This window comes from Symphalangus syndactylus, chromosome 20 (genome assembly GCF_028878055.3).
Source record: "Symphalangus syndactylus isolate Jambi chromosome 20, NHGRI_mSymSyn1-v2.1_pri, whole genome shotgun sequence".
Taxonomy (NCBI): Eukaryota; Metazoa; Chordata; class Mammalia; order Primates; family Hylobatidae; genus Symphalangus; species Symphalangus syndactylus.
The window spans coordinates 15,459,294-15,474,611 of record NC_072442.2 but is presented as its reverse complement, the minus strand read 5'-3'; the positions used below and the strand labels follow the sequence as shown (position 1 = coordinate 15,474,611).

The following is a 15,318-nucleotide window of genomic DNA, read 5'->3' as shown; positions in this document are numbered from 1 at the left end:
TCTGTAATCCCAGTGCTTTGGGAGGCCCAGGTGGGAAGATCCCCTGAGACCAGGAGTTACCAGCCTGGGCAACATAGCGAGACCCTGTCTCTACAAAAAAACTTTTTTTTTTTTTTGAGATGTAGTCTCACTCTGTTGCCCAGGCTGTTGTGCAGTGGTACGATCTCGGCTCACTGCAACCTCCACCTCCTGGGTTCAAGCGATTCTCCTGCCTCAGCCTCCCAAATAGCTGGGATTACAGGCACCTGCTACCACGCCCGGCTAATTTTTTGTATTTTTAGTAGAGACGGGGTTTCACCATGTTGGCCAGGCTGGTTGAGAACTCCTGACCTTGTGATCCGCCTGCCTCGGCCTCCCAAAGTGCTGGGATTACAGCTGTGAGCCACCGCGCCTGGCCTACAAAAAAACTTTTTAAAAATTAGCTAGTACCTGTAGTCCTAGCTACTCAGGAGGATCACTTGAGCCCAGGAGCTCGAGGTTACAGTGAGCTATGATTGTACCACTGTACTCCCGCCTGGACAACAATGTGACACCCTGCCTTAAAACAACAAAAAAAACTGTAGTTTTGTAAGTTAAAAAAAAATCAACAAGCTTCATGGTAGATATTCCTCTGATCATAAGTAAGTGTTTTAGCTCCATATACATTTTAATAGTTTGTGTAAGGAGAAAGGTATAGTATCATTTATAAGAATGAAAAGCCTTATAAGCTTGTTTGTTGGCTCATGTTCCTATAATAGAACTCCTCTGATAAAATATCTTAACTTTTAGCAGATATTTGGAGGAAATTTCAAATAATGAATGAGTTTAATATTTTAGGTGGATGCCAATATAAAATGCGAGACCAATTCACATGAGAATCTCTTGCCTTCAGAAGAGATGGGATTCCTCATTTCAGAAATGGGGCCTGCTAGCAAGCCTAGTAAAGACACAGGTTTAGCCACTCCAGCCAGATACAGAGAGCACAGAAGCAACTCACAACAAGGAAAGTCCCCTGGTAAGGATTATTGTACTCTAGAATGCCAGAAGTAGAATCATGCTGTAGAATTAATATATGAATGACAGTTTTTCTGGGTCTCCATTTATTATTCATAATTGTATTATATCTGTCATATTGCTATTTTTACATAGCTGTAATTTTAACTCTATATTTGTTCTTCATTATCTTTGTAAAGTATGTAATGGTTATTTTCCTAATATTGCATATAATGATTTGGGCTTTGAAAAATATAGAACATATTAAGAATAAGCAAAGGAATTTAGATTATTTAACTTGGAGAAGGCAAGGATGAAGGATGATTTAATAACTATCCTCAGACGCCAGACTTCAAAATTGTAGTTGTACTTATTCTGTTAGTTGTACTCTAGGACAAGAGGGCACGCACTTATATTGTGACAGGAGAAAATCAGATGGACATTTAGGATATTATCCTGAGCGCATTATAAAGATACTATAAAGTATGACCCTATACCAATGATTTGTTATTCTTGCGATTTCTAAGAACCCAGAATAAGGGATTGTTTTAGGCACGTATAGTTCTAATATGACAAAATCATATTTTTTGAAGAAATAGTAACATCTAATAAAACATGTGTCTCATATCATCCAAAAATCAAGTTACCAAAGACTGCAGTGAACAATTTTAATATTCTAGAATTATGTGCATGTCAGGGGCATGCAGTGCAGGCAGAATTAACCAGGACAAACAATCATTTTAGCCTACAATAATTTGAAAAATGTTGAGAACTTCTGTGAGAATTTTTCCAAAAAATACATTAATAGTGATATGATCGTGGTGTAGCTCAGACTCATAGGGTTCTTTCTGCAAAATGTCTTTTAGGCTAAAAACTATCCATCATTTATTCACTAAACTTAGCTTGCACACTTTTAGTTGATTATATTTTCCAATCCATAATTAAAGACTAAAGATTTCTCACAACTGAAGGCGTTTAACACAATGGCATGAGCCTCAAAGGCAATTTAGATGAGAGAAGGGCAGGAACTAATATTTACTGTACCGATTTTTGTGCCATCGGACAAACCTGATGGAAGTGGCATTGTCATTTTAAACATCAGGAAATTTAGGCTTAGAGTAAGTAACTTGTTCAAAGTCACATAGAAATTTGTTTTCTTTTTTCATTTTTTGGAGACAGAGTCTTGCTCTGTTGCCCAGGCTAGAGTGCAGTGGCACAATCTTGGCTCACTGCAGCCTCCACCTCATGGATTCGAGCAATTCTCATGCCTCAGCCTCCCCAGTAGCTGGGACTACAGGTGCGTGGCACCACACCCGGCTAATTTTTGTATTTTTAGTAGAGATGGGGTTTCACCATGTTGGCCAGGCTTGTCTTGAACTCCTGGCCTCAAGTGATCCACCCACCTTGGCCTCTTAAAGTGCTGGGATTACAGGCGTGAGCCACCACACCTGGCCCTTTTTTCTTTTCTTTCCTTTTCTTTTTCTTTATTATTATTATTTTTTTTCTGAGACAGAGTCTTGCTCTGTTGCCCAGGCTGTAGCGCAATGGCGTGATCTCGGCTCACTGCAACTTCCACCTCCCAGGTTCAAGCGATTCTCCTGCCTCAGCCTCCTGAGTAGCTGGGATTACAGGCACACTCCACCACGACTGGCTAATTTTTGTATTTTTTAGTAGAGGCAAGGTTTCCGCCATGTTGGCCAGGCTGGTCTTGAACTCCTGACCTCAGGTGATCTGCCTGCCTTGGCCTCCCACAGTGCTGGGATTGCAGGCATGAGCCACTACACCCAGCTGCCTTTTTTCATTTTTTATAGAGATGGGGTCTCACTATGTTGCCCAGGCTGGTCTTGCACTCCTAGGCTCAAGCAGTCCTCCTGCCTTGACCTCTCAAAGTGCTGAGATTATAAGCATGAGCCACCATGCATGGCCAGTCACGTATAAACTAATATTGCTAATATCCTACCCTAAGTTGTCTGCCTGTAGAGCACATATCCTTTCCTTTTAATTTTTTATTGTGTTGAAGAACATGTAACATAAAATTTATCATTTTAACCATTTTTATTTTTAATTTATAATTTAAATATAATTGTACATATTTATGAGGTACAATGTGATTTTTTGACACATGTATACGTAGTGTAATGATCAAATTGAGATAATTACCATATCCATCACTCTAAACATTTATAATTTCTTTGTGGTGATAACACTAAACCTTTTCTTCTAGCTGTCTTGAAGTATACACTACATTGTTATTTGCTACAATTATGCTACTGTGTAATAGAATACCAAAACCTATTCTTCCTATCTAACTACAACTTTTGACCAACTTCTCCCAATCTCCTCACTTTCCTACCTTCCCCAGCCTCTGGTATTTACTATTCTACTCTCTTCTATGAAATTAACTTTTTTAGCTTCCATATATGGTAAGATCATGTAGTATTTGTCTTTCTGTGCCTGGCTTATTTCACTTAACATAATGTTCTCCAGGTTCACCTATGTTGCCAAAAATGACAAGATTTCATTCTGTTTTATGGCTGAATAGTATTCCATTGTATATGTATGTACGTACGTGTGTGTGTATATATATATATATATATATATATATATACACACACACATATATACACACACACACACATATATATATATATATATATATATATCACATTTTCTTTATTCATCTGTAGATGCGTATTTAGGTTGATCCATATCTTGGCTATTGTGAATAGTGCTGTGGTAAACACGGGTGTGGAGATGTCTCTTCAACATACTGATTTCATCTTCTTTGGAGATATATCCAGTAGTGGGACTGCTAAATTATATAGTATGTATATATATATATTTTTAAATTTTTTAAGAACCTTCATACTGTTTTTCTATAATGTTATGCTAACTTACATTCCTACAAATAGTATATAAGAGTTCCCTTTTCTCTGCATCTTTGCCACCATTTGTTATTTTTTGTCTTTTTTATAATAGCCATTTTAACTGGGGTGAGGTGATATTGTGGTTTTGATTTGCATTTCTCTGATGATTGGTGATATTGAGCATTCTTCCATATATCTGTTGGTCATTTGTGTATCTTCTTTTGAGAAATGTCCATTCAGGTCTTCTGCTCATTTTTAAAATCAGACTGTTTTTTGTTTTTTTATTTGTTTTGCTTCTGAGTTGCTTAAATTCCTTATGTATTCTGCATATTAACCTTTTGTCAAATGTATAGTTTGCAAATACTTTCTCTCTTTATGTAGGTCATCTCTTCATTGTATTATGTCTTTTGCTATGCAGAAAATTTTTCGTTTGATGTAATCCCGTTTGTCTATTTTTGGTTTTGTTGTCTGTGCTTTTGAGGTCTTATCCAAAAAGTCCTCGCCCAGTCCATTTTCATGAAGCATTTTCCCTATGTTTTCTTCTAATAGTTTCATAGTTTTGAATCTTACATTTAAGTATTTAATCAATTTAGAGTTGATTTTTGTATATGGTGAGAAATTGGGGTTTAGTTTCCTTCTTCTGCATATGGACATCCAAATTTCCCAGCACTATTTATTGAGGAGACCGTCCTTTCTCTAATGTATGTACTTGGCAACTTTTGAAAATCAGTTAGCTATAAATGTATAAATTTATTTTTGGGTTCTCTATTCTGTTACAATTGATTTAGGTGTCTATTTTTATGCCTGTACCATGCTGTTTTGGTTACTATCGCTTTGGTAGTGTATTTTGAAATCAGGTAGGGTGATGCCTCCAGCTGTGTTCTTTTTGCTCAGGATTGCTTTGGTTATCTGGGGTCTTTTGTATTGCTATATGAATTTTAAGAATTTTTTTTCTATTTCTGTGAAGAATGTCGTTGATATTTTGATAGGGCTTGCATTAAATCTGTACATCACTTTGGATAATATAGACATTTTAACAATAATCTAATCCATGCACATGCGATATCCTTCCATTTAGTTGTGTCTTCTTCAACATCTTTCATCAATGTTTTATAGTTTCCATTGTGAGGATAATTCACCTCCTTGGTTAAGTTTATTTCTAATTTTTTTGTAGCTACTATAAATGGAATTGGTTTCTTGATTTCTTTTTCAGATAGTTCACTATTGGCATATAGAGAAACACTACTGATATTTGTAAGTTGATTTTGTATCCTGCAACTTTACTAAATTCATTTATTCGTTCCAATTTTTTGGTGGAATCTTAGGGTTTTCTATGTATATAATCATGCCATCCACAAACAAGGACAATTAGACTTTCTCCTTTCTAATTTGGATGTCATTTATTTCTTTCTCTTGCCTAATTGGTCTGACTAGAATTTCCAGTACTGTGTTGAATAAAAGTGGTGAAAGTGGGCATTCTTGGCTTGTTCCAGATCTTAGAGGAAAAGCTTTCAACTTTTCATCATTCAGTGTAATGTTAGCTGTGGGTTTGTCATACAGGGCCTTTATTGTGTTGAGGTATGTTCTTTCTATGACCAGTTTGTGTTCATGAAGGGATGTTGAATTTTTTTTTTTTTTTTCAAGACGGAGTCTCACTCTGTCACCAGGCTGAAGTGCAGTGGTGCAATCTCAGCTCACTGCAACCTCTGCCTCCCAGGTTCAGGTGATTCCCCTGCCTCAGCCTCCCAAGTAGCTGGGACTACAGGTGCATGCCACCATGCCCGGCTAATTTTTTTTTCTTGTATTTTAGTAGAGACGCAGTTTCTCCATGTTGGCCAGGCTGGTCTCGAACTCCTGACCTCAAGTGATCTGCCTGCCTCGGCCTCCCAAAGTGCTGGGTTTACAGGCGTGATCCACCATGCCCGGCCAGGATGTTGAATTTTACTGAATGATTTTTTAGCATCTGTTGAAATGATCATGTAGTTTTCATCCTTGATTCTGTTAATGTAATGTATTACATTGATTGATTTGTATATGTTGAACCATCCTTGCATCCCTGGGATAAATCCCCCTTGGATCATGGTGAACGATCTTTTTAATTTTTTTTTTCTTTTTTTTTTGAGATGGAGCTTTGCTCACTCTGTCGCCCAGGCTGGAGTGCAATGGCATGATCTAAGCTCATCACAACCTCTGCCTCCTAGGTTCAAGTGATTCTCCTGCCTCAGCCTCCTGAGTAGCTGGGATTACAGGTGCCTGCCACCATGCCCAGCTAATTTTTGTATTTTTAGTAGAGATAGGATTTCGCCATGTTGGTCAGGCTGGTCTCAAATTCCTGACCTCAAGTGATCTGCCTGCCTCAGCCTCCCAAAGTGTTGGGATTGCAGGCGTGAGCCACAGCACCCGGCCTGGTTTGCTAATATTTTGTTGAGGATTTTTGCATGTATGTTCTTCAGGGATATTGACCTGTAGTTTTCTTTTTTTTGTTGTGTTTTTGTCTGGTTTTGGTATTAGGGTAATGCTGGCCTTATAGAATGAGTTTGAAAATATTTCTTCCTCTTCAATTTTTTGAAATAGTTTAAGTAGAACTGGTATTAGTTCTTTAAATGTTTGGTAGAGTTTAGCAGTGAAGCCATCAGGCCTTAGGCTTTTCTTTGCTGGGAGACTTTTTGTTTGTTTGTTTTGAGACAGGGTCTCTCTCTGTCACCCAGGCTGAAGTACAGTGGTGTGATTATGACTCACTGCAGCCTCAGCCTCCTGGGCTCAACTAATCCTCTGATGTCAGCCTCCTGAGTAGCTGGGACCACAGGCATGCACCACCATTCCCAGCTATTTTTTTTTTTATCTTCCCCAATTTAAATCGTTTAATTTAAAAGTAAACTTCACTGTTGAACATGCAAACTTGGGGAGGGCAGAAAGATCACACACACAAGGCTGCCATTTCACACCTGGAGGGTTGCGTGGAGGCCAGGCAGAGGCGCTCCTCACATTGCAGATGGTGCGGCCACTGGGCAGAGGCGTGCCTCACTTCCCAGATGGTGCGGTGATGCCTAGCTAATTTTTAAATTTTCTGTAGAAATGAAGTCTTGCTATGTTGCCCAGGCTGGTCTCAAACTCCTGGCCTCAAGTGATCCTCCTGCCTCAGCATCGCAAACTGTTGTGATTACAGGCATGAGCCACCATGCCAGGCCACCTGGGAGACTTTTTATTACTGCTTTGATATTATTGCTCATTATTGGTCTTTTCAGGTTTTCTATTTCTTTATGATACAACCTTGATAAATTTTATGTGTTCAGGAATTTATCCATTTCTTCTAGGTTTTCCAATTTGTTGATGTGTAGTTGTTCATAGTAGTCTCTTATCCTTTGTACTTCTCTGGTGTTAGTTGTGATGACTCCTTTTTCAACTCTGATTTAGAGGTTTTTTTATTTTTTTTCTTTCTTTCTTTCTTTTTTGTTTTTTTGTCTTTGTTTCTCGAGGCAGGGTCTCACTGTGTTGCCCAAGCCGTAGTGCAGTGGCACGATAATAGCTCACTGCAACCTTGAACTCCTGGGCTTAAGTGATCCTCCTGCTTCAGCCTTCCTGAGTAGCTAGGACTACTTGTGTGTGACACCATGCTTGGCTAATTTTTAAAATTTCTTTTGTAGAGACAGGGTCTTGCTAGGTTGCCCAGGCTAGTCTTGAACTCCTGTCCTCAAGGAATCCTCCTGCTTCAGTCTCCCAAAGTGTAGGATTGCAAGCATGAGTCACACCTGGCCTTCCTTTTTTTTTTTTTTTTTTTTTAAAGTCTAACTAAAGTCTTGTTTAGTTTGCTTACCTTTTCAAAAAAACAGCTCTTTGTTTTGGTGATCTTTTATATTGTTTTTTAAACTCTATTTTATTTATTTCTGCTGTGATCTTTACTATTTCTTTCCTTCTACTTATTTTGGGTTTAGATTGTTTTTGTCTTTCTAGTTCCTTGAGATGTAGTATGATATTGTTTATTTTAAGTCTCTATACTTTTTTGATGTAGGCATTTATTGCCATAAACTTCCCTTGTAGGACTGCATTTGCTATATCACATAGGTTTTTGGTAGTTGCATTTCCACTTTCATTTGTCTCAAGGAATTTTTAAATTTTCTTTTTAATTTCTTCATAGATCCATTTGTTGTTCATGAGCATATTGTTTAATTTCCACGTATTTGAACAGTTTCCAAAGTTCCTCCTGTATTGATTTCTAGTTTTATTGCATGTGGTCAGAAAAGATATTTGACATAATTTCAGTTTTAAAAAAATTGTTAAGACTTCTTTTATGGCCTAACTTATGGTCTATTCTGGAGATTGTTCCATATGTTGTTGAGAAGAACATATATTCTGTAGCAGTTGGGTGCAATCTTCTGTAAATGTTTGTTAGGTCCATTAGGTCTAGAGCACAGTTAACTCTGATGTTTCTTTGTTGATTTCTGTCTGGATGATTTGTCCATTGCTGAAAGCTGGGTGTTTAAGTCCCCTACTATTATTATTTTGCAGTTTATCTCTCCCTTTAGGTTTGTTAATATTTGCATTATATACTTAGGTGCTCCAGTGTTGGGTGTGTATATATCTACAACTTTTATATCCTCCTGCTGTATTAACCCCTTTATCATCAACATCATTATTCTTTTTGAGACAGAGTTTCACTCTGTTGCTCAGGCTAGATTGTGGTGGCACAATCCCAGCTCACTGCAACCTCTGCCTCCCAGGTTCAAGCGATACTCCTGCCTCAGCCTCCCAAGTAGCTGGGATTACAGGCGCCCACCACCATGCCCGGCTAATTTTTGTATTTTTAGTAGAGACAGGATTTCACCATGTTGGCCAGGCTGGTCTCAAACTCCTGACCTCAAGTGATCCTCCAACCTCAGCCTCCCAAAGTGCTGGGATTACAGGCGTGAGCTACTGTGCCTGGCCTCGTTTATCATTATTTTTTATTGTTTTTTACTTAAAGTCTTTTTTTTTTTTTTTTTGAGATGGAGTTTTGCTCTTGTTGCCCAGGCTGGAGTGCAGTGGCGCGATCTTGGCTCACTGCAACCTCTGCCTACCAGGTTCAAGTGATTCTCCTGCCTCAGCCTCCCAGGTAGCTGGGCTTACAGGCATGCACCACCACGCCCAGCTAATTTTACATTTTTAGTAGAGACAGGGTTTCTCCATGTTGATCAGGCTGGTCTCGAACTCCTGACCTCAGGTGATCCACCTGCCTCAGCCTCCCAAAGTGCTGGGATTACAGGTGTGAACCATTGCACCTGGCCTTAAAGTCCATTTTATCTGATGTAAGTATAGCTACTGCTCTTCTTGTTTGGATGATGGAAAAGATGGAACATTCTTCTCCATCCCTTCACTTTCATTCTATGCATATCTTTTTTTTTTTTTTTTTTTTTTTTTGAGACAAAGTCTTACTCTCTCACCCAGGCCGGAGTGCAATGGTGCGATCTCGGCTCACTGCAAACTCCGCCTCCCGGGTTCAAACGATTCTCGTGCCTCAGCCTCCCAAGTAGCTGGGATTACAGGTGCACGCCACCAAGCCCAGGTAATTTTTTTTGTATTCTTTGGTAGAAACGGAATTTCACCATGTTGGCCAGGCCAGTCTCGAACTCCTGACCTCAAGTGATCTGCCTGCCTTGGCCTCCCACAGTGCTAGGATTACAGGTGTGAGCTACCATGTCCAGCCTATGCATATCTTTTTAAAATAAAAAAAAAATTTTTTTTTTTTTTTGAGATGGAGCCTCACTCTGTCACCTAGGCTGGAGTGCAGTGGTATGATCTCAGCTTACTGCAACCTCTGCCTCCTAGGTTCCAGCGATTCTCGTGCCTCAGCCTCCTGAGTAGCTGGGATTACAGGTGCCTGCCACCACACTCAGCTAATTTTTGCGGGTTTTGTAGAGACAGGGTTTCACCATGTTGGCCAGGCTTGTCTTGGACTCCTGACCTCCGGTGATCTGCCCGCCTCAGTCTCCAGAAGTGTTGGGATTACAGGCATGAGCCACTGTGCCTGGTACAATGTGTGCGTATCTTTATAGGTGAAGTGAGTTTCTTATAGGTAGCATATAGTTGGGTCTTGTAAAAAAATCCATTCAGCCACTCTATGTCTTTTAATTGGAGAATTTAGTCCATTTATATTCAAGGTTATGATTTATAGGTAAGACTTATTACTGCCATTTTGTTAGTTCTGGTTGTTTTGTAACTTGTTTCTTCCTTTCTTACTGCTTTCCTTTGTGGGTAAGTGATTTTCTTTGGTAGTTTATTTTAATTCCTTGCTTTTTATTTTTAGTGTATCAGTTATGGGTTTTGTCTATGGTTACCACAAGGCCTACAAAAAACATCTTATAGTTATAATTTATTTTAAACTGATGACAACTTGACTTTGATTGCAAAGAAAAGAAAAGAAACAAACAAACAAAAAACCCTTAAACTCTATACTAACTCCATCCCCCTTTCACACTTTGACTTCTGGATGTCTCAATTTACATCTTTTTATATTGCCTATCTTTTAACAAACTGTTATAGTTATTAATCTTTCTTCTTCTTGCATTTATTATTTTTAATAGTTTTGTCTTAGGCTTTACACTAAAGATATCAGTGGTTTATATATCACAATTACAGTATTAAGGTATTCTGAATGTCTCTGTATGCTTACTTTTATCAACGATTTTTATACTTTCAGATGTTTTCTTGTTGCATATTTAACATTTCTAGTAAAACAGGTCTGGTGGTGATGAATTCTCTCAGCTTTTGTTTGGGAAAATCTTTATCTCTCCTTCATGTTTGAAAGATAGCTTTTCTAGGTACAGTATTCTTGGTTGGCAATTTTTTTTTCCTTCAGCACTTAGAATACATCATCCCACTCTCTCTTGCCTGTAAGGTTTCTGCTGAGAAGTCTGCTGCCAGATGTACTGGAGCTCTTTTATGTGTTATTTGCTTCTTTTCTGTTGCTGCTTTTAGGATTCTTTCTTTGGTCTTGACCTTTAAGAGTTTGATTATTGCATGCTTTGAGGTAGTCTCATTTGGGATCTGCTTGGTGATCTCTGACCTTCTTGTACCTGAATATTTTTATCTTTCTCTAGGTTTAGAAAGTGTTCTGTTACTGTTTGTTTCAATAAGTTGTCTACCCCTTTTTCTTTATTCCCTCTTTAAGGCCATTGAGTCTTATATTTGCTCTTTCTAATTCTGTCCCATAGATCTTATAGGCATTCTTTGTTCCCTTTAGTTCTTTTTTTCTCCTCTGACTGTGTATTTCCTTTTTTCTTTTCTTTCTTTCTTTCTTTATTTCTTTCTTCCTTTTTTTTTTTTTTTCTTTTTTTGAGACGGGTTCACACTCTGTTACCCAGGCTGGAGTGCAGCGGCATGATCTCAATTCACTGCAACTTCCACCTCCCAGGTTCAAGTGATTCTCATGTCTTAGCCTCCTAAGTAGCTGGGATCATGCCTGGCTAATTTTTTGTATTTTTAGTAGAGATGTGGTTTCTCCATGTTGGCCAGATTGGCCTCAAACTCCTGGGCTCATGTAGTCTGCCTGCCTCGGCCTTCCAAGTGCTGGGATTACAGGCGTGAGCCACTGCGCCCAGATGAATGTTCTTGATATTAGTGGACATTTGTTGATATCTGGGCATTAGAGAGTTAGTATTCCAGTCTTTGCAGTCTGGCCCTGTTTGTACCTGTCCTCCTTCAGAGGGCCTTCCAGAAATTCAAAGAGGACTGCCTGTTGAGTTCCCTAAGGCTGTGGTCACTGTAACCACTCAGCAGTAGAGGGCACCCTAAGCCCACGTACGCTGCAGCTCTTGTAGACTCCTAGTCTCCAGTCCTGATGAACTTGAGGAAGATCAGGGAGAGTTCCCTGGGTTCTCAAGTAAAGTCCCCCTACACTCTTCCCTCTCTTTCCCCCAAGCTGAAGGAGTTCCTCTCCATGCCACACTTCCTGGAGTTGGGGGAGGGGTGACATGGGTATTCCCATGGCTGTGGCAGCTGGTGCCATGCTGGGTCACACCCTAAGCCCACAGCATCACAGAGCAGCACAGTACCAGGTCTTGCCTAAGACCCTCCGTCACTACTGTCGGACTGCCACTGATACTTATTCAGGCCTGAGATCACTTTAGTCAGACAGTGGTGAAGCTGGCTGGGACTTGGGTCCATCCTGCTGGGGTGGCAGATTGCTTTCTGGCCCAGGGTAGGTATAGAAGCACCATCCAGGAGCACTAGAGTGGAATCAGGGGCTTTGGTGTTCTGCCAGGTGCTGTGTTTTAATGTGGTGGGGCTGGTACTAGGTTCCTAGACAGAGTCCCCTGCACTCTTTCATCTCTTTTTTTTTTTTTTGAGATGGACTCTTGTTCTGTTGCCCAGGCTAGAGTACAGTGGCACAGTCTTGGCTCACTGAAACCTCTGTCTCCCAGGTTCAAGCGATTCTCCTGCCTCAGCCTCCCAAGTAGCTGGGACTACAGGTGTGTGCCACCACACCTGGCTAATTGTTGCATTTTTAGTAGAGACAGAGTTTCACCATCTTGGTCAGGCTAGTCTCGAACTCCTGACCTCATGATCCCCCCTCCTTGGCCTCCCAAAGTGCTGGGATTACAGGCATGAGCCACTGCACCCGGTCTTCTCTCTCTTTTACACAGGAGTCTCTTACCACACTTTACTGTGTAGAGTTGGGACAGGGATGACGTGGCACTCAGATAGCTACTGCAACTGGCATTGTGTTGGGTCGCACCTCAAGTCTACAGCCTCCCACAGCAGTACAGTGTTAGGGCTCACCCAAGAACCACTGTTGCTCTGGCCTGCCTGCCACTGAAATTTATTCAGGACCTGAGCCCACTTTAGTCAGCCCGTAGTGGATCAGGCCAAGACTCAGTTTCTTCCCACTGTGGCAATGGATTATCTTCTGGCCCAGGGCAGATCTGAATGCCCCTTCCATGGACATTGGCATGGAATCAAGGGCCACAGGATTCTGCCTGTTGCTGTATTTTGCTGCGATGGGGCCAGTACTAAGTTCAAATGCAAAATCTCCCCCATACTTCCCTTTGCCTCTCTTAAGTGTACAGATTTTCTCTCTATGCTGCATTGCATGGGGTTGGGGGTAGGGTGCTCTAGGCAGTGTGAGACTGTCCTTCCTACCCTCTTCAATGTGTCTTTTCTTGTTATGCTAAATCCAGGCACTGTGATCCACCACCTGATTTCTTCAGCTCTTGTGAAGGTGTTTTCTTGAATGGATAGTTGATGTTCCTGTGGGGGGGAGAATCACTAGAGGATTCAAAACTGCCATCTTGCTCTGCCCCATTTTAACCTTTTTTTTTTTTTGAGATGGAGTTTCACTCTTGTCGCCCAGGCTGGAGCGCAGTGGTGCGATCTTGGCTCACTGCAACCTCTGCCTCCTGGGTTCAAGCGATTCTTCTGCCTCAGCCTCCAAGTAGCTGGTATTACAGGTGCCCGCCACCATGCCTGGCTAATTTTTTTGTATTTTTAGTAGAGACAGGGTTTTGCCATGTTGGGCAGGCTGGTATCGAACTCCTGACCTCAGGTGATCTGCCCACCTTGGCCTCCCGAAGTGCTGGGATTACAGGTGTGAGCTACTGCTCCCAGCCCTATTTTAACCATTTTTAAGTGCACAGTTCAGTAGTATATTCACATTGTTTGAAACAAATCTCTAGAACATTTTTATGTTGCAAATCTGAAACTCTATGTCCATTAAACACAACTTTCCTTTTCCCCCTTCCCCTGGCCCCTAGTAACCACCATTCTACTTTCTGTTTCTATGCATTTAACTATTCCAGGTACCTCATATAAGTGGAATCATGCAGCATTTGTATTTTTGTGACTATATTATGTTCTCAAGGTTCATTCATGTTGTAGCATGTGACAGGATTTCCTTTCTAAGGCTGAATAATATTCCCTTGTACGTACATATGACATTTTGTTTATTCATTTCTTAATAGACATTTAGGTTGCTTCCATCCCTTGACTATTGTGAATAGTGCCGCTATGAACTTGGGGGTGGAAATATCTGTTTTGTTTTTCTTTTTAAGAGATGAGGCCTCACAATGTTGCTCAGGCTAGACTCAAACTCCTGGACTCAAATAATCTTCCTTTCTCAGTCTCCCAAGTACTGGGACTACAGGCGTGTGCCACTATGCCTGGCTCCAGCTATCTCTTTGAGACCCTGATTTCATTTGCATATATCCAGTAATGGATTGCTGGACCATATGGTTAATCCAATTTTTAATTTTTTTCAGGAGACTCTGTACTGTTTTTCTTTTTTTTTTTTTTTGAGACGGAGTCTCACTCAGTCGCCCAGGCTGGGGTGCAGTGGCGCAATCTCGGCTCACTGCAAGCTCCGCCTCCCGGGTTCACGCCATTCTCCTGCCTCAGCCTCTCCGAGTAGCTGGGACTACAGGCGCCCGCCACCACACCCGGCTAATTTTTTGTATTTTTAGTAGAGACGGGGTTTCACCGTGGTCTCGATCTCCTGACCTCGTGATCCGCCCGCCTCGGCCTCCCAAAGTGCTGGGATTACAAGCGTGAGCCACCGCACCCAGCCCAACTCCGTACTGTTTTTCATAGCTGCTATACCATTTTATAATCCCACCAACATTGCAAAAAGAGTTTTAATTTCTCCACATCCCCATCAACACTTATTATTTCCTGGATTTTTTTAAGGAAGGCTTCTATAAGTAGCGATCTCAATGAGCATGAACTGATAGCTACCTCATTGTAGGTTTGATTTTTTTTTTACATTTCTCTGATAATTAGTGATGTTTAGTATCATTTGTATACTCATTGGCCGTTTGTATATCATCTTTGGAAAATGTATATTTAAGTCTTTTGCCCATTTTTCAATTGGTTTGTTTGATTTTTTGGTGTTGTTCAGTTGTAGGAGTTTTTAAAATATATTCTGAATATTAACCCCTTAGCAAATATGATTTACAAATATTTTCTCCCATTCTGTGAGTTGCCTTTTATGCTGTTTTGTCCTTTGATGAGCAGACACTTTTAAGTTTGATGTAGTCCCATCTGTCTATTTTGCTTTTTTTTTCCCTTGTGCTTTGTGTGTCATATCCAGGAAAGCATTGCCAAGTCCAGTGTCATGAAGTTATCTCTCTGTGTTTTCTTCTAGGATTGTTATAGTCTTAAGTCTTACATTTAGGTCTTTAATCCTAAAGACCTAAGTTAGTTAGTTTGAGTTAGTTTGCATATATGGTATAAGAGTTTAACTTCATTCTTTTGCATGTGGATATCCAGTTCTCTCAATACCATTTGTTAAATAGAGAGATTGTCCTTTCCCCAATGAGTGGGCTTGGCACCGTTGTTGAGGGTCATTTAATAATATATGTGATATTTATTCTATTGAATATTCATTGATATATTTGGCTGAATTTATGCCAGTAGCACACTGTTTTGATTACTGTAGCTTTGTAATATGTTTTGAAATCAAGAAGTGTGAGTCCCCTAACTTTGTTCTTTTTCAAAATTGTTTTGGCTATTT

At 40.3% G+C, this 15,318-nt stretch overlaps 1 protein-coding gene across 1 annotated transcript in view; it reads left to right on the top strand.

Annotated features, from left to right (window-relative positions):
• Nucleotides 1-15,318, top strand: part of HSF5 (heat shock transcription factor 5) — a 69,896-nt gene that overhangs the window by 30,241 nt on the left and 24,337 nt on the right. Inside the window, exon 5 of the mRNA XM_055258555.2 lies at nucleotides 817-994. Coding sequence (XP_055114530.1) covers nucleotides 817-994 — 178 coding nt within the window. The remainder of the gene's footprint in view (nucleotides 1-816; nucleotides 995-15,318) is intronic.